Source organism: Vairimorpha necatrix, chromosome 3 (genome assembly GCF_036630325.1).
Source record: "Vairimorpha necatrix chromosome 3, complete sequence".
Lineage (NCBI taxonomy): Eukaryota > Fungi > Microsporidia > Nosematidae > Vairimorpha > Vairimorpha necatrix.
In genome coordinates, this window is record NC_088818.1 from 281,370 (window position 1) to 307,197 (window position 25,828).

The following is a 25,828-nucleotide window of genomic DNA, read 5'->3' on the forward strand; positions in this document are numbered from 1 at the left end:
CAATCTGACAATAATAATTTATTTTCGTAATTAAAAGTGCCATTCATACTTTCAATTCAGCTTTAAATTTTATTTTAGTTAAAATTTAAATTTGAAGGATCAAGAAGCTTCAATATCAAAGATTAGTTACAAAAATAATTTAAGACGATATAAAATCTAAAAATATCTCAAAAAACTAATAAAAACAACTAACATAATCTACAAAAGACAAACAAAATATCAAATAACTTTAAGACAATAGGGCATTTGCCTTAACTGAAGCCCAGTTATTTATTATTCAATTTGTTGGTTTTAACAAACAAACTAATTTCTTTTATATTTAAAAATGAAATTTTTTGAAACCAGCATAAACAAAATTATTTTTTTGAAAAAGTCACCCCAAAAATGATCATCAAAAAACAAAGAAATATTTATTATTTAGATACGCTATCTAATACTTATAAAGGATACATTGAGACTTATATTTCAAATGTAGATGAGATGTTAATAAGATATAAATTTGCAGCTTTAGAAATTACAAATGTTAGTGTATATAAAAATGGCGAATTATTTTCTGAAGCACTTTTTACTATTGAATTTTTAAAGGATAAAATAAATGACAAGAATTTGTTTAAGAATACAAATTCTAATTTTTTGAATATCAGACTTACAGAAAAAGAAAAAGATTCAGAAATTAAGATCAAGATTGATTTTACTAGTACCAAAGAAAACACTTCATTGATATTTTATAAACCATTTTCAGATGAAGATAAACACAGAGAAGTAGTAGCAATTAATAAGAATAATGATAGTTCAGGAATTTTTCCTAGTATTGATTCAAAACAATCTTATAAATGGGAATTAATTTATATTTATTCTTCATTTGAAGAATTACAAGTTATTTCTCCTGGGGTACTTAAAAGTTTCGTAGAGGAAGATTCTTTGAATATTTCTTCATATACAGTCCAAAGCAGCGTATCGGGATTTATAAATTTCGCATTGGGAACTTACAAGAGAAATGAAATTATTAATGGAGAAGACAAGAAATTAATATTTTATCCATTGTTTTTAGATAATCTAAAAGAAGCAATTATGGAAGTCAATGATGATTTTGTCAATATTTTTAAATATGTCGAATTTTTTATTCAAATGCCTTATCCTCTTGATACTTTGAATATTATGTTTACACTTTTGGAAATTGACAAGATCAATGCTTTAAATACAGCGATTTACAACATTGCGCATATTTCGACTTTTAATGACATAGAGCCCAAATTTCTTATAAAAAGAACAATAGCTGAAATTTTATGTACTCAAATATTTTCATATTATGTTTATCCAAAAGACCCTACTGATTTTTGGATTTTCTGCGGATTTAAAGGATATTTAGAGGATTATTGTGTAAGACTTTTGCTAGGAAATAATGAATTTTTATTTCAATATAAAAAAGACAAGGATTTTGTAGTACAAAATGATGTTTATGAATTGCCACTTTGTCATGAAAAACGAGACATTTCGTCGATGGCGTCAGATTTTTTTATAAAAAAATCTAAATTGATTTTTCATACACTGGAAAATAATTTGAGCAAAGCATTTTTGGAAAAAATTTCTCATTTTTTATTAGAGAAAAAAGATCAAATTGGTGAAAATTTCACAGGAGATTTTCTTTCATTAATCAAAGATATAACAGGAAAAGATATGAAATCTTTTTTCGAATTTTATGTTTTTAGACCTGGTCTAGTCAAGGTCAATTTCAAATTTACAATTGATCCTAAAAAAAATAGAGTTGATTTTAAAATAACACAAGAAGCAACAAGTAAAATGATTAAAAATAATACAAAAGTACTAGGAAATTTGACTTTAATGTCTTATGAAGTAGAAGGAAGTTTTGAACATATTGTGAATTTTTCAAATACTGGCCATTTTTATTATCACATTAGAACAAAGAAAAGAAAGAAAGTCGAAGAAGAGGAAGACGAAGTCATGCCGCTTTTATGGATGAGATTAGATCCAAAACAAGAACATCTGATAGATTCGAGTGTAGAACAACCTGACTACATGTTCATAGAACAAGCATTAGATAAAAATGTTATAGGACAAATTGATGCATTAGAAGAACTCGCTAAAAATCCATCAATACAAATTTGCGAAGTTTTAGAAAGACTTTTAGAAAATTCTCATGTTTTTTATAAAATCCGAATAAAAGTCATGTATTGCCTAGCCAGGATAAATATTGAGAAATTTATAGGATTCCAGAGATTAATACAATTTTTTATGAAGAAATATTTTGTCCAGTCTTCTACAATTGTCAAACCTAATGAATTTATGTTCGTAAATTATTTTTTACAAAAGCATTGCGTTAGGGCTTTGTCTATGACAGATCCTTTTATTGTAAGAAGTCATGATGAAAGAAATGTCAGTTCTGCTACGGTGATATGTTCATTTATAATTAATATTCTCAAATTTAATGATAACTCGGCCAATAATTTTAATGATTCGTGGTATATAGCGTCAGTAATTGAAGACCTTAGCAAGCCTTTACTTGCTTTGCAATTCCAACAAACTTTTAATATTCCCAAGCTAGAAAATACTATGAAATTTGAGGAACCAGTGAAAACTGAAAGGAAAATAGATTTCGATTTTGACGAAGACAGTTCTGATGATCTCAAAGAAATCTTCCGAGAAGAAGTTGACAATAATTTTGAACAAGAAATTACCAGTAAAAATCATCTTGACACTGATAAGATGAAATTTATAAATGAAGCCTTGGAAGAAGTAGAAAGATACAGAATTATGGACATGATTTTTCCATCACATAAGAATATCATAACAGAATCCGCGATTTATTTATACGGCAGATTGAGCATTTATGGATGTCTCGGTATGAAAAAAGAAACCTTAGTGGATTTTACTAAATATCCTAATTCTTATAAAGTAAGAAAGGCTGCTTTTATAATTCTCGTCTTACTTTACAATGACGACCCCGAAGTTATAAAATATTTATTACAAGTTATAGAAACAGATAACATAAACATAAAATTGATAATTTTAGATGCTTGGATAAATTTATTAGAAATACGAACAGAACATACAAAATCCGAACTAATTTCCTATAAGTCAGAAATATTAAATTTAGTAAATATTTGTGAATTTGACTACGATTTTAAAAATAAAATATTTGAAATTATAGATTTCCTAGATAATAAAGATTTAACAAGCTCAGAATATAATCAGAAAATTATAGAATTTAGTAAGTTAAATTATAATACGCAATTTTACATCGATAAAGTAAATTCGGGATTTCTATCCAATAATTTATTGACTATTAAATTAAAAAACTTTTTAGAAATGAAGAGAGAATATTTAAAAGAATCGTACATTATAAAATTAAAAAAACCGAAAGAACAACCAGAAGCTGATATAAATTTAGAGAAAAAAGAAAATCCAATTATAAATGAAATCAAATTTGAATCACAAATCCAAGAAAAAAGTAGTTCTAAAGAAGAAATAAAAATTAATGAAAATTTTGAACAGAAAAATACAAAATTGGAAGATATAAATTTAGAAGAAATGTTAAAATTTGATGAATTAGAAAACAAGTTGTCTGAAAAATATAATTTTAAAAAAGTTGAAAATTTTAAAGATTTAAATTTATCAAGTAATGATTTTTCAAGTATGAATTTGACAAGTAAACCTGAATATTTCACAAAGTTAGTTAATTATGAAAATGATCAATACAAATTTAACGACACGAAACAAACAAATTCTGAGATAAACAAACTAATTGACGAATTTAGAAATCAAGTATCAGAAAATTCGAGGAGATCTGATTCTGGTAGTTTTACTAGTGCGTATAATTTTTTAAAGCCCAATTTTGATGATACGTTTGATGAGTTTAAAACTACAGAAGATAGTCCTACGAATTTTACATTTGAAGAAAGAAAGAAGATTGATATAGAGAAGTTTTTATTAGATGACAGTGAAGAAGATACAAATTATGAATGTAAAACACAAGTATTAGAAGAAAGAGATTTTGATAATCATTTTGACAAGATTGATTTTATTTCGACTAAAAATAATGAGTCGACATTTAGGAGTTACAAAGATTTAAGTGTGACAGATATGCCAAATTTAGATATTTTCAAAACAAATTCTCATCTTGACACGAATTTCAATAGAAACATTTCACCAATAGGATCAAATTTTACAAGCAGTTCGACAAATTTTGCAACTTCGTCATCTTCAGATCAAATTAGTCACAAATCAAAGAATATTTTCAGTGTCCCTACAAGTTCCTCCGGGGGAATTTTTAGTAGCCAAACTAATTCGAGCGATAAAAATATTTTTGAAGCGACAAATCCAATTATGAATTTCTTAGACAGTGACGAGAATGAGTTTATCAAATCCATCTCGTCTTCAAATTCGCTCAGGACTTCGTCTCCGTACAGAATTGACGCTACGATTTTGCGCTTTCCCGTCAAGACTAAAATCCGCCTGCCGATTTCCAGCAGATCTCACAGTGGAGATTCGGACAAGAGAAAAGGAAAAAGAAGGAAATTCGAAGAACCGAGTTCTCCTGAATTTTATTCCTCTAAAAAGACGACTTATCAAATACGCCCTCATGACTTAAGTACTAAGAAATTATTTTATGGCACAATTAACAATGTGTCAATTAAACAAGTCAACAAAGTCATTTTCAAGAATAAGAATAATAGTTTCTTTGACTGGAGACCCAAGACATTTAAAGAGATAGAAGTTTATATTAATAATGAGAATAAATATAAAAAGATATGTAAAGAGATAGAAAGGGCTTTAGTGTTCGCTCTTTCTTATTCTCAATTTGGATCTAGGACATTTAATATTACCAAGAGATTATTTGAGACATTCGAGGCTAAGGTTTATGAGACTTATGTCTTCCCTAAATATTGTCACCCTATGTCTGAACAATTAAGAAATTATTGTATGGATTTCTTAAATAAGATTTGTCTAAATGAGAGATTTCTCTCATTTATAAGACCAGTGAACATTGACGGCTTAGAAGCCTATGTGGATATTGTGAGATATCCCATGTGCCTGGACATAGTCCAGAAGAAAATGATGAAATATTCCACATTAGAATCTTTTTACGGAGACATAAGACAAATTATTAAGAATTGTTGTTATTTCAATCAAAATGACAGTGAAATAGTCCAGAGTGCCAGGAAATTATTAAAGATGACTCAGGAATTTGACAAATTCCTGAGTAAATTAAAGACAGAAATTAGAAGTGGGGAAGTTATCAAATTATTATTACAGAGATTCGAGGATAGTAATAATTTTATGGAAATTATAAAGAAATTTGATGGGAAATTAATTTTGACATTTAAAGATCTTGTCAATGAAGTGAGAAATATAAAAAGCACTAGTATGAGGAAATTTATATCACAGCAAGAATTAATTAATGAAATTGAAATATTTGAAGATCATCTTTTTCATGCATTTAATGTTTATGATGGGAAAGTGTACTGTTGGGATATTTACCAATAAGTAAGCTAAAGAAATTAAGAATTTAAGCTTTAGATTTTTAATAAATTTAGCAATTCAAGAGGCGGATATAAATACGAAATATTTTTAATAGAAGAACACTTTAAATAATTTAACAATTCTAGAAATAAGAATAAGCTTAAAATAAAACATTTTATTTATAATTGTCATATTTGACAATAAAAAAAGATCTTCTTTTTCTTAAATTTCACCCCCTTACACAATGTTAAAGAAGAAATTTAAAACTGAATTTGATAATGAAGAAGTCAACAATCAACTTAAAAAACTTATAATAGATCAAGATATTATAAATACACAAAAATGTTATTTATATACCCAATTAAAAATATATAAAGAATTATATGAGAAATTAGAAGTAAAATATAAAGAATTAGAACTGGAAAACAATGAATTATATAAAAAAATAAAATTTAATGTACACGATGAAAGAAGTACTAATTTCAGAATAGAAAATATAAATCAAAATGAAAAATCAAATAATATTAATCATAATGAAAGTAAAGATAAAATTACAAATAAAAATATAAATAATGAAAATCTAGAAAATTCAGAAATTGATGACTCAATAAATATAAAAAATATTATAAATGAATATAAACAAACAGATGAAGAATTTTATCCATTAAAAATTAGATCAATTTTATTAGAAAAAGATAAAAAAATTATAGAATTAGAAAATTCTATAATAAAATTGCAAATATTATCAAGATCAAAAAATAATAAAAATGAAATAGAATATAATACTGACGAAAATGAAATTATAAATTTAAAAACAAAAGTAGAATATTCACAAATAGAAAAAGAAAGATTAATTATAAATTCAAATAATAAAATTATGGAAACAAGAATTAAATATGAAGAATTTATGAAAAAATATAATGAAATAAATGAAAAATATCATAATGCTTTATTAGATATGGAAAATTTAAGAAATAAAATAAAAGAAAAAGAAATAATTAAAAATGAACAAATAGAAAAAATAAAAAATCAGACTGAAAATATAAAAAATGAAAATGAGAAATTTATGCAAAATATTAATTTTATAGTAAAATATTTTTTTAGTATGCAGAGTTTGTTTGTTGAAACAAACAAACTCAATACAAATTTACTAGATAAATTAAAAAAATATAAAATTTTTGAAAATAAAAAAAATTACAAAACAGGCGAAGAATTTTACGATGAAGAAATTAATAATTTATTAGAAGTATGTGATTCCTTAACAAATGAGAATAAAATTTTAGAAGAAAAAATTAATAATTTAAATAAACAAGTAATAAATTTTGAATTAGAAAAATCAAAATATATTCAAGAATTAGAAATTTGTAATAATAAGTTGAAATCAAATAGTTCTTTAAAATATATTGAAGATTTATCAAAACAAAAAAAAATTATTTTAAATTTATCTCAAGAAATTAAAATTTCCACAGAAGAAAAAAATAAATTAATAAGATTAAATGTAGAAAGAATAAAATTAATAGATAAATATAAAGATGAATTAAAAATTAAGAATATTGAGAATGTATGTTTAAATACTAAGAATGAAGATATTTATAAAATGTTACATGATATTAAAGAAGATATTTTTATTAGACTTAATAATCCGAATAAAGAAGTAAAGAGTTTTATAATTTGTAATTTGTGTGATAATAATCCGAAGAATGTGGCTATAATTTCGTGTATGCACACATTTTGTGAAGAGTGCATAAATTTAAGGATTAAATTGAGAGATAGAAAATGTCCAACTTGTGGAATATCTTTTAATGTTAGTGATGTAAAAAAATTATATTTGTAAGCAAAAAATAAAGTGAATTTTAAAAAGAAAATCTTCTTTATGTATTTAAAAATAAGTTATTAAACATGCATTAAAATTAAGTTTTTATTTATGCTATAAAAATAAGTTTTTAATTATGCATTTAAAAATAAGTTTTTGATTATGCATTTAAAAATAAGTTTTTGATTATGCATTTTATAAATTTTGTTTAGTATTTTAAACATGCATATAATTATTAAGTTTTTGATTATGCATTTTATAAACTAAGTTTTTATTTTAGATATAACTCTGTTTTATACTCTCATAATAAAAATTTTGAATTTTTTATGCATAATATTTTTCTGCATAAAATCATGCATTTTTATTTAAGTTTGTTTGTTAATACAAACAGATTCATATTTAATAATTTTAAGTTTATTTTGCATAATGATTTAATAATGCATAATTTTATTAAATTATTCATATAATGATAAATTAAAAATATATTTACTTAGAGATTTTATTGTTTTATAATCTTAAAATTCCCTTTTTTTATAGTCTCAATATTCACTCTATTTCTCTTTCCGTCTTTTGTTTTTATTACAATGTCCGCTGTGTCTACACAGGCTATTATTCCATTGTATTCTTCCTTGTCTATTTTTATTATAACTTTGTCGTGTTTAATAAATTTCTCAGAATTTACGTACAAAGAAGAGTCAAGAATTCTCACCATCAGGCCGCCGTCGTCATAAATTTCATTAAGATCTTGGACTTTCTCATGATCTTCCAGTTTTATGGAATTAGAGAAGTTTAAATTGTTGCTTTTTCTTTTCTTAAGATATTCTTCGTAATATGAATTATATCCTCCAGTAAATGACGAGGAGTTATTATCAAAGTGTGTCTCCGAGTTATTAATGTATATTGTGTACTTCTTTAGTACTTTAACTCTATTTAGTTTCTTCTCGATGTCTTCGTTAAGAATGTCTGAATATGTTATAGTATCCTTACTGTCGTATACAACCATAGGGATAAGATAAATAGAAAACTAGTCATATTTATTAATTAGAAAAAAGATATTTATAAGAACTAATTATATTATTTAGCATAATAAATTTATAAGAACAAACAAATTTATAAGAACAAACAAATTATATTTAGCATAAACAAATTTATAAGAACAAACAAATTATATTATTTAGCATAAAACAATGAAATGTAAAGGCACAATCTTAATTTCAAAATATATTGAAAGATAATTAATCTACATTTTATTGATGCTCTCATTGACAATATCGTCAATTTCAGAATCAGGATACACTTTTCTAGAATCAATTTGATTTTTAATTTTAATTAAAAATTCACTAAAATCATATTCTAAATATTTTAGTATAAATTTTTTATAAAAGATAAAATTTACTAATAATTGATTTCCACTAGATCCATATTTCTCGACTTTATTTATGAAAATATCTTCAAATTCCTTGATTAAGAGTTTGTTGTATAAAAAAACAAACTCTTTATAATTAATTAATGAATTCTTTATATCTTCTATAATTCTGAAAATCCATTTTTCAGGTTTATAAATATATTTAACATCTTTAGAATAATCACTTGTAATCAAATCAAGGACTAGTGCTCTTGTCTGTATAGCCTTGTGTCTCATGAGATCTTCTTTTTTAGAATTGAAAATTTGAAGATCAAAATCTTGTAAAATATGAAAAAGTTCAAGTTTATTTTTGTCTACTGATTTTTCATTGAAAATATTTTTTATAGATTCGTCTATAAAAAATTTCACTAAGATTTTCTGTTCTTCAGTGTCAAATTTACTTTTTAAAGAATTTAATTTTGAAAGTAAAATTTCTTTCTTAGGCATCAAAGGGAATAAAAAAAGGAAGATTTTTTTGCATTTTTTTACTACCCAAATGGCTAGTAAAAAAAATAAGAAAAAAGATGATTTCATGAAAATATTAGAAGAAGAATCTAAAAACACAACCAAGAAACCTGAGGAAAGTAGAGATAAAGCTAATAAAAGTGAAGAGAATGATCAAATTAATAGTAAGAAAATTAATAGTAAGAAAAATGAAGAAACTAATGGCAAGAAAATTGAAGAAACTAATGACAAGAAAATTGAAGATAATAAGAAAATAACAGATAACAAAAATCTACCAAGAGGAATGAAAAAAGGGAAAATGTCAATAGCAGACATAAAAAAAATGATGCAGGAAAATGAAAAAAAGAAAAAAGAAGAAGCAGAAAAAAAACAAAAAGAAGAAGAAAAAAGACAAAAACAAGAAGCAGAAAGAAAGAAACAAGAAGAAGAAAGAAGAAAATTAGAAGAAGAAAGAAAGAAATTAGAAGAAGAAAAGAGACAAAAAGAAGAAGAAAATAAAAAACTAGAAAGAACAGTAAGCGGATTATTAATAAATCAAAATAAAAAGAAAGAAATCAAGAAAAAAACAGAAGTAAAAATAAGTTCAAAGCATAAAAGTCCAATTTGCTGCATTTTGGGACATGTGGACACAGGGAAGACTAAATTATTAGACAAATTAAGGGAAAGCAATGTACAAGAAAAAGAAGCAGGAGGAATTACTCAGCAAATAGGAGCCACATTCTTTCCAGCACAAGAATTATACAAAAAATGTGGTAAACAGACGGGCGACCTACCGGGGATTTTAATAATCGACACTCCCGGCCATGAGTCCTTTACAAATTTAAGATCCAGAGGATCATCAATTTGCAATTTGGCCATTTTAGTGGTCGATATTTTACACGGCCTGGAGCCTCAGACTCTGGAAAGTATCGAATTATTAAAATCCAGAAAGACTCCGTTTATTGTCGCACTTAATAAAATCGACAGATTGTACGGGTGGAATTCTAAAAATTACAGATATTTCCAAGAAAGCTACGACTCTCAAAGCGAGCAAACAAAAAAAGAATTTAAAAATTATTTAGATTTTACAAAAGTCAAATTCGCCGAGATCGGCTTAAATGCTGCACTTTACTCTGAAAACCCAAATGACAAGAAATTTATTTCTCTTGTCCCTACCTCCGCCATTTCAGGCGAAGGAATCCCAGATTTGGTATCTTTAATCTTAGAATTAAGCGAGAAATATATGAAAAATAAAATGATAATTACTGAAGAAGTGGAATGTACAATTCTAGAAGTGAAAAATACAGAAGGATTTGGTGTCACTTTAGATGTAATTTTAAGTAATGGCGAATTTAGTATAGGTGACAAAATAGGATTTAGTAGTACAGAAGGGCCAATTATTACGACAATAAGGACATTATTTTTACCACAAGCTTTAAAAGAATTGAGAGTTAAAAGCCAATACAAACAAGTTAAGTTTGTTAGAGCAAGTTTAGGTGTAAAAATTTACGCTAATAGTTGTGAATCTGCGATTGCGGGAAGTCGAGTCTATAAAGTGACTGACAATGAAGAAGAAGTAAGACAGAAATTAGAGAAAGATTTCCAGTCAGTTATGTCTTCTATAGAACTAAATGATAAAGGTGTTCATGTAGTGGCCAGTACTCTCGGATCACTAGAAGCACTTTTATCTTTTTTAAAGAAAAGTGAAGTGAACGTATCAGCAGTGAGTATTGGAAATATAAAAAAGAAAGACATATTAATTTTAGCCTCAAATCAAGAGAAGAATAACGAGTACACGGCCGTTTTATGTTTTGATATTTTATTAGACAAAGATATCAAAGAACTCGCCAATAATTTACATGTAAAAATTTTCGAGGCGAAAATTATTTACCATTTATTAGATCAATACACGAAATATATAAATTTTATGAAAAATAAAGACAAAGAAAGTCATTTTAATGAAGCAATTTTCCCTGTGAAATTGAGTATAGTACAAAATTGTATTTTTACTAAAAGATCGCCACTCATTTTAGGAGTGAATATTGAACAAGGTACTTTGAAAATTAATACTCCGCTTTGCATTTTTAAAGATGATGAAGTTTTAAAAATGGGCAAAGTGGTTTCTATAGAAAATAATAAGAAAGAGGTTAATAAGGCGACGAAAGGACAAAAAGTCGCGATAAAAATAGAGAATTCGGATTCTCCTAAAATGTATGGAAGACATTTTAATGAAGAAAGTGTTTTTTATTCTATTGTGACGAGGAAGAGTATAGATCTTTTAAAACAAGTTTATAGGGATGAATTAGATGAGGAACATTTGCAGCTTCTTGTTCAACTTAAAGATAAATTTGACATAATTTAGAAAATAAAAAATTTAATTTTATAGTAAACAATTTATTATATCCTAGTTTTTATCGATTTAATTTCGGCGTCATCATATTTTTAAACAAAAGATTCCCTTCCGGCAGAAAAATACCATAAAAAACATCATAATAGAGAATGAAAGAAAATTTGCTCTTTATTTTTATCAAATTAAATTTTACTGTATTTGTTCCCTTTGTGCATTATTCAAAATTTGGCAAGCATGTCAAATAATTTTCAACCTTCTTATCGTGATATTAAATGTACCTGTAATAATAAAACACAATATAAATTTTCATAACAGCTATTTATTTGCGATTTGACTTTATAATTTTATCTCTGCTTTTTCTCTTTTTCTTTACCCCCAAAATGCATTTGACGAAGAGAAGATTTACATTTTGCTTTAGCGCTCTCTTTAACCCGACTCTTATTCTTTTAGGCTTAATCTTTCTCTGCTCGCTACTTGTAGAAAAGCCTCCTGCTCAATCTGATATCATAATCAAAGAGATAAAAGCCAGTGGGCTTAAGAGAGGTATAAAGTTTAATCCCAGAATAGATCTTACTGATCAATTCAACTTCAATGTTAAAATAATATTCCTCTATGTAAGAATTAATTACCAGACTGGTAGTCAAGAAATGATCTGGTCACGAATTATCAGAAGAGAAGATGCGAAAATTATAAACGAGACATTAAAAAATATTTATGATATAAGAGGAGAAGTAGGGACAGAAGTGGAAATAGAAGTTAGAGGGTGTGTTACACCATTTGTGGGACTTATAAGAGATAAATCTTATGGAACTATAAAATGTGTAATCTAAATAAAAATATTTTATTTTTTACTTGTGTAAAATAAAGACCTCTTTGGGAAGAAGACAAAATTACAGATATTTATTCCGTATATATAAAAATTTATGTAACAAATTTGTGTTTTCTTGATAATATTATAATTAGTTTGATTTATAATAATCAAATGCATCAAACCAAAGAGATACGTCTAATTTTAAGATGCAACTTAAGCCAAGAAAAAATGTATGTAAAATATTATACCTTTGTACGAAAAGTACTATAAAAGTGAGGGGCCTTAGATGATGGATTCATTACTAGCTAAACTAAAGGACTAGACGAAGCAAAGCAATGGGGTGTGTGAACTTAAACTACTAGTTTCTGCCCAAACTACGCGAAGCTTGTGATGACAAGAACCTAATACGGGGTTGGTGATGTGAGTGAGTCAAAATTATTGAGCTTGTACAATGATTCTCTCTATAATTGATTTGTATCGGCTATTAGTCATTCTAAATACCCACAGAAACCAATTCTCTGCCTCAAAGTTCAAAATTAATATGGTATACGCATTTTGGGTTCAATGAACCCCATCCCCATACACAGCGAAAAATTAAAACATATCGCTAGAATTTTAACTTTTATATGTTTAATTCATTGTGTAAATTTTTTTGTCTTTCGTCGATCAATTTAAAAATTGTTAAAGAAAATATTATTGTCTTATCAAATACGTCCATTATAGAGACATTATTGGCTAATATTCGAGCTTCCACGAAAACTAATTTTGTTTTATTTTAAATCTAATGTGTAATTCCTTTTTTTTGACTACTAATTACGTAAAAATTTGAGCACAACCGACTTTTGACATTCTTTTATATGTCTTCAATTTCGAGCCTTATTCTTTGATGCTTTGTCTCTGTCTAGCAGATATACTTATAGAAAATTTCATCCAGATCTCTATCTTGTCCATATAACTGTTACCCTAATGAAAACTATGTCTTTTACATTTCTTGTAGTATTTAGACACAACTCTTCTCATTTATTACATTAGAATTGTCGTCTCTTACAAATATTAGTAGAAATAATATGCGTTGTTCAATGTAACATAAGATTTAAATTTATATATTGACTGTTAAAGATCACATCAGCTTATCATCTATATTTCGATAAGTTTTAAGTTTTTTATATATAGAACAAAATATTGTTAATTTATGACAATAATAAACAGTTATGTCTTTTTCGTGATCCATTATTCAGTATTTTGGTTTATAAATCATAATTATATATGTTAGGACTAATTAAATTATCATTAAAAACATTCTCATGCTCAAAGTTTAATTTACTTTTTTTGACAACCAATTAAATTTTTTTATAATGCAACTAAACGGAAGCTTTCCCGTCAACAATAAAAATAAAAGTACTATATGATCGAAACTTTAATATTATTGTGTTTCATACCAAGCCTATATCCGAAAAAGAGCTTCAAGAATAGCGGGGACATCTCGCTGTCATATTAAAGAAAGAGACCCAGAGAGGCTGCCATGATCAACTTTATACTTTTATAGTGATATTCTAAGCTATACTAAAGCAACCAAGAATTTTTTAAACATAAGATATTATTTTTTTTTAATTTTTCACTGTGAAACACGAAATTTACTTAAAACCATTTTTAAATATCATCAAAAGTCATTTCAAAAAAGTTAACCTTCTACATTTGTGGTAAAAAACCAAAATTTTTTATAGCGATGAGACATCATTATAAAACTGGAATATTTTTTTATTTTTTAGCCCAATAATGATAATAATTCTGCTGATTAAGTATCATGTTTGTTCATATGCAACACATTACGATAGTGAGCATGCTATAGTCAAACCAAAAACGACAAAACAACACAAAGAAAAATTGTGTAATGTTCACACACATACATCTCAAGAAAAAAATATCGAAGAATCCAAAAAAATAAAAAAAAATTTAGATAGAAGGGAATTAGAAACTAAATACTGTTGTATAGACTTAGAAGAAAATCAAAGTCCTAATAATAAAAGGAAATCTTGCGCAAATATTTGCTATAAAATTTTTAAAAAGTTTTTATACTACGACGTAGTGCGTATACTAATGCTACTCATATGTTTTTATAATTTTGGTGAATTGGGATATTGGTTGATAATGCTACTTATATTTATAGCAGATTATTACAAGTTTATAATTAAGTTCTTTAAGAAAATAAAAATATTTAGCCGCAAAAAGACAAACAATGAAGATTTTAATGTTGAAAAGACTTCTTTAGTGGATACAAATACAACAAGAAATGACGATAGTTTAGTTTAAAAGAAAATTATGGGAATGCTGAAATAATACGCTAACGTGGAAAAGTCCACTCATAAAAGAATATAAGAAAAAAACGATCATCTTAAATACAATTAGAAATTTAAAGATTCAATTTTTAAACTTTACTTGCCCAATTAACTCTAGTAGATAAAAGTTCACTTTATTGGATCTACTGTTAAAACTTAAAAATATTATTAAATTCATTCCAATATGATATAAAATATTTAAAAAGATAATTCATGCATTTTTATATATCTCATTTAACTTTTCGTATATTTTTATTGCTTTATCCGACAATAAAGATAAGTTTAGCAATTTCTTTTTTATCAAATTCAATAATACAATAACTTTATTGTGTATTATCATATTTTCAAAATTATATGATTTCAATTCATACCTTAGTATTTCCAAAGTTTCTAATATCGGTATATAATAAAACAAAGAAAATATTTCAATGTTGTTTTCGTGAACTTTTATTCTTTGTATGTTCGAATAATCCTTGTGTAATTTATTTTTTATGTCATAAACTGATATAAAAGATTCAAAAAGATCTACGAAATTATAGATAATGTTTTGAACATCGAGCGGCAAAGATAACGCTTTCAATTTTTTTTTAATTATGGGCATTTGAATGTAAGTTAATTTATATAGATTTTTCGTCTTGATCATTCTAAGGTCTACATTATATTTCTCTATATCTTTATTGTTCTTGATATTTTTTTGAGAGTCTAATTTTCGATTTTCTTTCAATATTGATTTCTTTTTCATTTCTATGATAAATTGCCTTGTTTTGGTTTTACATTCAGATATTGCAACTTGCATTTTATCTAAAGAATTACGTATTTTGTTGCCTAATGCAAAGCTCTGCTGTGTTATTTCTGTATTTATCACATCATGAGAAGTTTGATTAAATTCAATATTTGGAAAAAATTCATAGTTTTGTACAAAATCTGATACATCTTGAGGAGCTGTAATGCAACTGTAATAACTAAATTTAGTATCGGGTACACTGCAATCTATGTATTCAATAGTACTTGACCAACAAAAATGGATGTAAATTAATATACAAATCATTATATGGGTATTTTAAAAAATTGTTATTAATTCTTTATGATCATAAAAAAATCAAATCTTTAGATATGTACAATTCTAAGTACAAAATGTACTAATTTTGACCTTGACAAAATTAGATTATATATCTCGTCAAGTAAGCGCATTGATGAGGTGGAAATTGTCCAGATGAGACATGGACGAATATAAGAAATTACACCAGTATAGATCATGAGAAATACCGTAAAAAACACAAAAGCACAAATATTATATCTTTTTATTTATTTTTTGATTTGATGTAAAATAATAGTAAAGGAAATCTAAAAATCTTAAAAGTAATTTCATTGACATAAATTTAATTCAAAAAATTTGACGTTCTATAATAACTATATTTGATTTTACAATAGTGTTGATTAAACGAATTCCAACTGATCTATATTATATTAAAATGCCCAATTATTCAAGTAAGAACATTTGAGAAAATATTGACAAAATACCTAAATAAAAAAGAAAAAGCACAAATTTAAAATCATATCGAGTTTTTTTTAATAAATTTTATTTCAAGCATTCACTAGTATGAATTTGAACACCTAGAGGTACTGCAAGGATTATGACCATGAACTAGTTTGGTTCTAAATAATAAATTTTATAACAACATATCTAGATGATTGCAGTAAAGTAAATAAAAACAATTAACTACTCAAGAATTCCAAGCATGAATCAAATGACTTTCCTTGTAAAACTTTTATAATTTCCCTATATGTTTGAAGATCTTTTCGGCACGCTAAAAAAGAGTCTTAGCTTGTTTAGTTAAAGCTAGCATAAAAAAATATAACGTTGAAGGTACAACTGTCACTTTTTTACGGAGAATCTCACACAAACTGTGACGGCGTGGAGTAGATAGGCGTGGTTAATTTTCATGATCCCCTCAAATAGCTAATTTTTATTAGTTAAATGATCATATAAAAGTCTAAACTGATCTTTTAGAACATACAAATGTATTCATGTCATTTTACAATTGTAATGATAAAATAAAGATATTGCGACCAATTTGTTGTTTTATTTTCATTTCGCACGTCAGTTAACTCTAAAGATATTATAGATTACAATCTATCTTCATCATCAAGAATGACACAACAATTTTTTTGAGACAAAATTCAAAAACGTGTTATATGATATTTTCAAAAAATAGCTTCACTCTCGATTTCAAGTCTTAAATACAAGTAATAAGGTTTTGTTGATTATGGCTTCACATAAAAAAATAGTGTTTTAATTTAGAAGATCTAAAATTTCTTAACTAAAGATTTCTACACGCTGTACAAAAAAAAAATAAGATTTTAGGATATAAACATTATATTAAACGATATATTTGTGCATATTTGCAAATTAATCTTTGCTCCACCACAAACCTTCATAGAAGGTATAAAACCTTTTCTAAAAAATATAAAAATATTTTGCTTCGTTTATTGTTCCGTCGTTGCGTTTTTTTATCGATACGAAAATTTTAAGTCAAATAGATTATTTACTTTTATACTGGGTGTTTAAAATCAATCAATTATACATTAGTTTTTATTAGTATTTAAAATACTTTAGTTGTTTAAAGTATCATATTTAAAGTAATATAACTTACTCAGGATATTTTTATATGAAATAAATTTTTAGAAATATTTAAAGAGGAAAAAGAAGTTTATTTTGTTATTGGGCCAAATATTAAAAAGAACGTAGGTAAACTTCAGTCAATGTTGGACCTACGATAAAACCAATAAAGTACGTTCATATTAGATAAATCGAATATGCATTATATAAAACGTGAAATTTTAAAATTATTTCATCAAAAACGATACTATTAATTTTGGTTTCTGATCGTTTAAATCAGCTTGAGAAAATGCACATATATTGAAAAAAGGAGTGTAAAATAAGAATCTACAAAAAACTTAATGATTTATTCTGAACAAAGAGAGAAAAAATTTAACGTTAATTTTCTGTTGTTTTATAACCCCAGATGAACTGCAAATGGGGGTTATGATACATGTCCTGCCTTATTACTTGTATAGACCGAATATTTTTTTAAGTGGACTAAACTTCCATAATCTGTTGGGCATGTGTGCTAGGATCATCAAAGGTACAAAGTTTATGAAAAATTCAAGGTTCTATGCTCATCCGCGAGGGTATCTAAATGCGGAACGCATGGATTTATTTGATTAGTGATCACAATATAATCAGGTAATACATTTTGTACTCCTTAAAGAAGAATAGAGCATTTCTACAACTACAGAAACGAGTAAGGCCCACGCCGATTCTGCATTTATAATGTTTCTAGATAAAATTTGTATATTTTACAAAATCAGAAAAAAACTAACACTAGTAATTTCATCTGTTTCAACAAATTTTGTTCTTATCAATATAATCATTTTTTTTAACGGAATGATTATAAATTTTCACTGTGGATCCATTTTCATACGCAGGTTATAAACGTTCAGACTTCTTTATGTTCTACGCAAAATATTGCATCCTGGTAGAAAATGAAAATTTTTTAATGATGCATGAACCCCCTGCCAAATTTTGAGAAACATGTTACTGGTAGTATAAGCGACCTTTAGTATTAAATGGCTTATTCTATGAGGTGCAAAGGCGAAGAGGTCTACAAATATAAAATCAATTTTATAGTTAACTTACGGTTCTAATGACGCTAGAAAAAATTTCAAATTCACAATGATATATGATATCTTAATAAATTTCAATGATTATTTGAAATAAAAACTTTTAAAATACATGTCTCGTAATCGTTTTTATATAGAGCTTAGTTTTCGAATTCACAATATTCGATTATACACAATTGTGGTCAAGGTGATTAAATTGTACTTATGAACGGTATTATATTCATAGCTTCAATTTCTTTGTTTAACTTTTTTACTGTTAAGGAAAAAAAATAAGCAGTCTTTTCTTCATATTCTAATTTTATATGTTTTTTGTCTTATCAAACTTAAAAAGCCAATGAGTCACAATAATAAATTATAATAAATGAACAGAGTTAATACAACAAAACAATACATATCTAAGCTTATTATATACATGAGATTGATGTGTAATAAATGATTACGAATACCTACTTTATAACTTCATTTAAAAATTTTCGGGCCATTGCTTTTATTTTCAAATTAACACTTGTTTTATATAAATTCATAAAGAAATCTAAAGCGGTTTACATTTAAAATATAAGTAAAAGCCATTTTTCTTGATCAAAAATACAACATGTTTGATTTAACAGCATAAATGGTAGTTTAACTTTATTTTTTCCCGTATGGGGAAAAGTCCGCCAACGTAAAAAGAAAATTTGAAAAAAAAATAGTCCTAAAAAGGAGAAACCAAAATGAATAAATTTATTGTAAAATATCATCAAGAAGTTATATAAAGACGTAATTTCTCTAAAACTTTATAAAACACTCATTATATTTATAGTCTTATGTTTTAGGTATTGTTTTGTTATTTATTGTCTTTGCTGGAAGCCTGTTTTGTCAAGTTGTTTATTTGGTAAAGAAAATAAACAAAGAAGTAAAAGTATATCATACATAAAAATACATGAATCTTGAAAAGGACTAAAGAAAATATCAAAATTTTCCATGAATTGCAAAGCTTACCCTTTTCAAGGCTTTGTTTATATTTTTATCAGACCATTATGCTGTTATTCTTTCTTCGGTACTATAATAATCATCATATTATAAATTTAAGCCCTGATCTTGAAATTTATAACTCATTTAAAATGTCACGATCATAAGAATAGTTAAAAGTTTTGACCTACATCGTGTTTATTTCTAGCTCTTCTCTTTGAGTTATTTTGCTTGGAAGCAATTGTCTTTCTGAATCATCAAGCATTGAAGTTGTTGCCAATATAATTTTATTTTAAATTTTTCTGCTTTAAGGTTATGTCTTTTTATATCTTTATTTACAAATAGTAATTACTTCAGAAAAGTACTCAATTTTTCATGATTATGTTCTTGATAAGTGAATATTTTCTTTTTATTATAATAATGCTTATACCAATGCTGCAATTCTTAAGTAACAAGGGCAGATTATAATACATCGGGGGTTTTATAAGTAATTTGGCCCTTTGTATAGCTTTCCGTTGTTAAATTTTTATGTCTGTTATTTCAACATGTCTTTCTTTCCGATCTTGTAATCTTCTTTCATTTTCCATTTTAAGGATAGCCCTTAACATTAAGGAAAATTCAAATTTATGTAAAAAAATTTATACAGTCTTTTAATAACATAAAATTGAATTAGAAGGGTAAATAAATTTGTATATTGTATTTGTAAAGTTTACTTTGTATCATATTATTATTAAATTGGGTTTTTAGTTTGTGGAGTTTCTTCCCGATTCTGTTTCTTCAATTCAAAGTTCATTTTTGGGGGCTATATTTTTCAAATTTTTCTTTATACGTTGGCGGACTTTTGCACCAACCGTAAAAGCCATTTTTCGTGATCAAAAACACAACATATTTGTTTAACAGCAGACATGGTAGTTTAGCTTTATTTATTCCATTGTTCTTGGTTCATGTATATTTCATTAATAATATTTCGCGGGCTGTGTAGATATAAGATGTACAACAAAATTAGTGAAAAATTGTTGCAAATAAACATGTAATTTCAATACAATAGATCCATAATCATATTAAAATAGTTTTGACCCATATGTTTTCCCCGTCAAACGTTTCTTCTTTTATTGACTCAATGAGAAGTTTGACGTTTATAATGATTTAATGAACTAGAAAAAGACGATAGTCATTATAACTAGTTCTTAGCTTTCAGCACAATTTATATTTAATTAAATGTGGTATTGGACGATTGACACTGTCATAATAATCAAAATTGATTAAACATAAAATGTGCTATGTAATAAGCAAGACCGTTTATGTAATTTTAGTTAAATTTATTCAAATAGCGTTTATTTTTTGTTTTTTTATTTTACAACAAGTTATGATTTTGTAACTAACAGATACTTAATAAATTTTTTACCCCATATGAGACAATCGATTTTCGCAATTATTATAATCTTCGTGATAGCCATTTGTTCATTTTTATTATTTATATTATATAGCGTACTTAACTACCAAAGCGAAAGGCAGGAAATTCAAAATCATTTATTATCATTAAGTGTCTCTCCATATTACGATAACGTTATAAAAGATAGCAAAATCGAAATAGATAGACAAAATATATTGGGAGATTCTTTTGAATGTATAATGTCAAAACATGCATCTGAATTATATTCGAGAAATCGACTTCAAATTACATTTAAAAATGAAATAGGATCTGACGAGGGTGGAATTACAAGAGAATGGATTTCTTTATTAATTGATGAAATTTTTGATCCTAAAAATCAGTTATTTCATTTCCCTACTGATAATATAACTCAGATGTCTCCCGTTAAGGAGGAATTAATAAGTCAAAAAAATATAATGTATTATAGATTTTTTGGTAGAATTATGGGCAGAATGATTATTTCTAAGGTAAATGCCGATGTTAAATTACATCCAATTATTTGGAAACTATTATTAAATATACCTTGCAATCATTTGGATTTTGAAAAGGCGGACCCAGAATTTTATAGAAATTTTATGAAATTAAAAGAAAATCCAGAGATAGTAATCGATCTACAAACTTCGTTTGAAGAAGATGGAATCGAGTTTATAAAAAATGGCAAGAATATTTTAGTAAACAAAGATAATATAAACTTTTATATTGATGAATTTTTAAAATACAAATACATCACAAAATTCGAAAAACAAGTTACAGAAATGAAAAGAGGATTATTTGAGACTATTAATAGAAATTATCTTAAAAACCATTCTGGTAAAAGTTTTAAATTGTTAATATGTGGATCAGAAAATATTGATTTCAAAAATTGGATTGCGAATACAAAATATGTTAATTATTATCCTGCAGGGAAAACGATCAAATGGTTTTGGGAAGTTGTAAAAAGTTTTTCAGATGATGAAAAAAAATTATTATTACAATTTGTAACTGGATCTAGCTACCTACCAGGTGGAGGGATAAAAAATATTATTGGAAATAACTTATATAAAACCCAATTTACAATTTCGAAGAAGGAATCATTCGGTGATACATTATTGCCTAGTTCCAGTACATGCAGCAACACTTTAATGCTGCCTGAATATTCAAGTAAACTAATACTAAAAGAGAAGCTTTTGTGGGCCATTAAAGAAAGCAACAAAGGATTTGGACTATGTTAGAATAAAGATTTACTCAGATAGTTATATTTTTTTTTTTTTACATCCGAAGTTTGGAAACTATAATTTTTATAAACATAATAATTGATTAACAAAAAAAATCATAATTTCTAGTTTTCTTATTTATTTTTTGTATCTATTACAACACAAAATATATAAAGCATTAATAAATACACATTTGTGAAGATTTTTTTTGAAGGGCGATTCTGTATTCTTATGTGAATCATACGGCATATTTCTAAATTTCCAGCATAATTATATTCGACTACTATGTTATAAACTTTTTTTTTGTGAGTTTATTCATCTCACTTTAGCCACGTTACGAATTAAACACAGAAACTTTTAATTTTATTTACTGAGGATTTGAGCAAAAGCTATAAAAAAAATTGTGACTTTATAACAAGGATCCCTAATCTAAAAAATATTTTTAGATTTTTTACTTTTAAAAATTTACTTTTACATTTATTTATTTCGAGATCCTTTTTAATTATATTCTAATGTATATATATACAGGTCAATTCAATTATGCTAAATTAAATATTCTAAGTCAATTAAATGTTACAAATGATATTATTTAAGAAATAGATACTAAATAAATCAATATAGTTTTATTTTTGTAGAAAAATATACCACAGTGTTTGAGGCAGTGTTGCATATGAATTTAATTTTTGTAAAAGCTTGTGAACATTTTTATTTTTTTCTCTTGTATAATAAAAACCTATGTAAAATCATAAAGGATAAATAAATGTATTTGTGCAAAAATTATAATTAGCATATCTAAAAACTGCTTAATTATCATAAATGAATTATAACATATATATGTTGCAGTCAAAGTATACATTCCAGGCAATGTATACATTACCTAGTGAATGTATACATTCACTAAGATTTGTAGTTAAAGTATTCATTGTAACTGAAATGAACACATTACCTAGTGAATGTATACATTCACGAGCTCCCTCTAGTCAAAGTGTTGTATGTTAAATCCGTAGGTTAAATCGTTAAATTTGCTAGGAAACCTTAAACCTAACCTCTTTATTCGTGATGCACTGTGTGCTGTTGAATGTTGCTCTATCTGTGCAGTTTGAGAGAGTACACACTGGCTGATTGTTGGATGGTAAGTGAGTTATTTAAATTATATGTGTCCATAGAAATTAATAATTTTTAATTATTTTACCCTAAAAATAAAATGGATAAACAACCAATGAAAGATAAATTCTACCAGCACATTAACAATACTCCACAAAAAGCTAACGGCTTTCGTATGAATACGGAAAGATATGCTCAACTAATAAGTGATGTTAAATCCGCTAAATCAGCTCAGAAAAAAGAAAATCGTCACTTCTGGTTACTAAAACATTATGATACAGTGTATGTGAGTAATGTGGATAAACTTGTTGCACCAATAGCAGATGAAAAAGTGCTGTATTATGTTACTGTTGAAGAATTGTTTGAAGTTTTATATGAAACTCATTTATCAATTGGACATGGAGGACGAGACAGAATGAAAAAGGAGCTTAACCTTCGCTTTAAAAATATAACAGCACAAGATATTCAAATATTTTTAAATAATTGTGAAGTGTGCCTTAAAAAAAGGGCGAATGAAAAGAAAGGCTTGGTGGTTAAGCCAATGGTGTTTTCTCACTTTAATTCAAGATGTCAAGTAGATTTAATTGACTTCCAATCACAACCAGATGATAATTATAAATTTATATTGGTGTACCAGGACCACTTAACAAAGTTTGTCATTCTAAGACCCCTAAAGAATAAGACAGCATATGAAGTTGCTGATCAACTCCTTCAAATTTTTTTACTATTTGGGGCACCATCTATTTTGCAATCGGACAATGGCAGAGAATTTGTCAACCACGTCATTGATGATTTCAAAGGTCTATGGCCTGAATTAAAAATTGTGCATGGAAAGCCCCGCCACAGCCAGTCTCAAGGCAGTGTGGAGCGTGCAAATCAAGATATTGAGAATATTTTAACCGCATGGATGCAACAGAATCAAACTAGTAATTGGAGTAGAGGACTGGGTTATGTGCAGTTTATGAAAAATCGAGCCCTTCACGCTGGTATAAAGCGAAGTCCTTACGAGGCAATGTTTGGACAACCCGCCAAGGTCGGCCTTACCTCTTCTTCCCTACCACACGAGGCATTAAGCAGTATAAACAGTGAAGAAGATTTGGAAAATATTCTTATAAATATCAATTGTAATGAAGAAAGTATCCAGGAGATTACTCAAGTAGAAGTTAATGAAGAAGAGGATCTAGATCTAGAATCAGATAATCTTCGAGAAGGCGTCAGTGAATGGCTAATGAATGACAAGAAACAGTGTAGTTCATCACATGACAATGAGAACCGAAAATGTGATGGATGTGACATTTTACTCAATTCGGAATGCAATAAAATGTGCAATATTTGTAAGTTGCAATCACGCATCAATTATGTTCGAGCAGAAGCAAAAGAAAACTTGAACAAGCAAGCTAAGCGCATGAAACAAATTTCTGATGCTTCGCATACTCCGGCGGAGGTTGGAATGACAGTTAGAATTAAGGTACCGGAAGTTGATAGAGGACGGGGAGATTCACGTGCAGTACTAGGATGTTTATTAACAAAAACTGATGATGATTACTATCAAATCGGAACACGTAATGGTATTTTAAAAGGATTATATTCTAGATCTCAATTTAGCGTGTGTCCTGAAAGTATATTAACGCCAAATGATATTGAAAACAATGCAATTGAATTGCCATTACGTACTATAGCTACCAAACAGTCGATAGGTAGCGGACAGGGATTTTCCAAATGCCAATGCAAAACAAAATGCGCAACAAAAAGATGTGCATGCTTTAAAGCAAATAAATTATGCAACTCCAAATGTCATGGAAGGTTAAATTGTGGAAATAAATAACATTTTTTACTAATTTTACTTATGTTTATGTTTCAAATTATTCTTTCTTTTATATTGTATTTTTTTGCTTTATATTTATATCTTTTGCTTTTTTTATGTTTTGTCGCTTTAGTGCAATCATCATAGAGTCAATTATTAATTCGTTTTTTCGATATATTTTATTTAATATTATGACCTATTTATGTTGTTCTAACTTTTGTTCTAATTATTATGTGTTTCAATTTAAAACTAAAATTTTTATTTAATATAACCTAGTTTTTACTGTTAAAACTCTATCATTGTGTGTGTTCTAATTTCAATTTCCCAATTCAACATTTATGTTTTAACCTGAATCTAGAACGGCGATCATAGTCTTGTGCCTGTAAAAAACTTGTTCCAACTTAATTTTATTTTAAAATTCATCAATTATCGCTTGACTGCAGTTGGTTAGTAACCCTGCTTACATTGTCTAGATAATACATGCATTCACTAGTTAAAATGTTCATTTTAATAGTGAGTAAACACTTTGACTAGAGGGAGCTCGTGAATGTATACATTCACTAGGTAATGTGTTCATTTCAGTTACAATGAATACTTTAACTACAAATCTTAGTGAATGTATACATTCACTAGGTAATGTATACATTGCCTGGAATGTACACTTTGACTGTAACATATACACTAATAAAACTTAATAGTAAATGACATACTGATGCATTATCCCAGTAGTCGGGGGTAGAGCTTCCAACGGAATTGTTAAAATTAAAAACTAAGATGCACCAAAGTTTATATATTTGTATGATGAAATTGCTCACGATAAAGTTTTAGTAAATAGAATGAAACTTGTTGCGCTCGCTCAAAATGGGATAAGTTTATATGTAAAAATCCCCTATGGTCAAAAATCAAACATCTTTGTGGTGACTTGTCAAACATAAAAATATCTAATGAGTACAGCCAGTTGTTGGCGTGGCTGGTAAAATCTGTGTGAAAAGTTTAAGCTTACTAAGAGACCAGACAAATAAG

The 25,828-nt window shown here is 26.7% G+C and overlaps 9 protein-coding genes across 9 annotated transcripts; 6 read left to right on the plus strand and 3 right to left on the minus strand.

Annotated features, from left to right (window-relative positions):
* Window positions 1-384: 384 nt before the first annotated feature.
* VNE69_03081 (transcription initiation factor TFIID subunit 2 (TAF2)) lies at window positions 385-5,505 on the plus strand (the record flags this gene model as incomplete). Its single annotated transcript, XM_065472933.1, has 1 exon — window positions 385-5,505. One exon carries the CDS (start codon window positions 385-387, stop codon window positions 5,503-5,505), a length of 5,121 nt encoding a protein of 1,706 aa, XP_065329005.1.
* Window positions 5,506-5,725: 220 nt separating this feature from the next.
* On the plus strand, window positions 5,726-7,315 carry VNE69_03082 (E3 ubiquitin-protein ligase BRE1; the record flags this gene model as incomplete). Its single annotated transcript, XM_065472934.1, has 1 exon — window positions 5,726-7,315. One exon carries the CDS (start codon window positions 5,726-5,728, stop codon window positions 7,313-7,315), a length of 1,590 nt encoding a protein of 529 aa, XP_065329006.1.
* A 478-nt stretch (window positions 7,316-7,793) lies between these two features.
* VNE69_03083 (BRMS1-like transcriptional repressor) lies at window positions 7,794-8,297 on the minus strand (the record flags this gene model as incomplete). The annotated part of the gene is made up of 1 exon (XM_065472935.1): window positions 7,794-8,297. One exon carries the CDS (start codon window positions 8,295-8,297, stop codon window positions 7,794-7,796), a length of 504 nt encoding a protein of 167 aa, XP_065329007.1.
* A 237-nt stretch (window positions 8,298-8,534) lies between these two features.
* VNE69_03084 (uncharacterized protein) lies at window positions 8,535-9,146 on the minus strand (the record flags this gene model as incomplete). Its single annotated transcript, XM_065472936.1, has 1 exon — window positions 8,535-9,146. One exon carries the CDS (start codon window positions 9,144-9,146, stop codon window positions 8,535-8,537), a length of 612 nt encoding a protein of 203 aa, XP_065329008.1.
* A 49-nt stretch (window positions 9,147-9,195) lies between these two features.
* Window positions 9,196-11,505, plus strand: VNE69_03085 (FUN12; the record flags this gene model as incomplete). Its single annotated transcript, XM_065472937.1, has 1 exon — window positions 9,196-11,505. The coding sequence occupies one exon, from the start codon at window positions 9,196-9,198 to the stop codon at window positions 11,503-11,505; it is 2,310 nt and encodes a 769-aa protein (XP_065329009.1).
* A 368-nt stretch (window positions 11,506-11,873) lies between these two features.
* On the plus strand, window positions 11,874-12,323 carry VNE69_03086 (signal peptidase complex subunit 3 (SPCS3); the record flags this gene model as incomplete). The annotated part of the gene is made up of 1 exon (XM_065472938.1): window positions 11,874-12,323. The coding sequence occupies one exon, from the start codon at window positions 11,874-11,876 to the stop codon at window positions 12,321-12,323; it is 450 nt and encodes a 149-aa protein (XP_065329010.1).
* Window positions 12,324-14,080: 1,757 nt separating this feature from the next.
* Window positions 14,081-14,614, plus strand: VNE69_03087 (uncharacterized protein; the record flags this gene model as incomplete). The annotated part of the gene is made up of 1 exon (XM_065472939.1): window positions 14,081-14,614. One exon carries the CDS (start codon window positions 14,081-14,083, stop codon window positions 14,612-14,614), a length of 534 nt encoding a protein of 177 aa, XP_065329011.1.
* A 237-nt stretch (window positions 14,615-14,851) lies between these two features.
* Window positions 14,852-15,688, minus strand: VNE69_03088 (putative SP-containing protein; the record flags this gene model as incomplete). Its single annotated transcript, XM_065472940.1, has 1 exon — window positions 14,852-15,688. The coding sequence occupies one exon, from the start codon at window positions 15,686-15,688 to the stop codon at window positions 14,852-14,854; it is 837 nt and encodes a 278-aa protein (XP_065329012.1).
* Window positions 15,689-20,682: 4,994 nt separating this feature from the next.
* Window positions 20,683-21,915, plus strand: VNE69_03089 (E3 ubiquitin-protein ligase; the record flags this gene model as incomplete). Its single annotated transcript, XM_065472941.1, has 1 exon — window positions 20,683-21,915. The coding sequence occupies one exon, from the start codon at window positions 20,683-20,685 to the stop codon at window positions 21,913-21,915; it is 1,233 nt and encodes a 410-aa protein (XP_065329013.1).
* Between the last annotated feature and the right edge of the window lie 3,913 nt (window positions 21,916-25,828).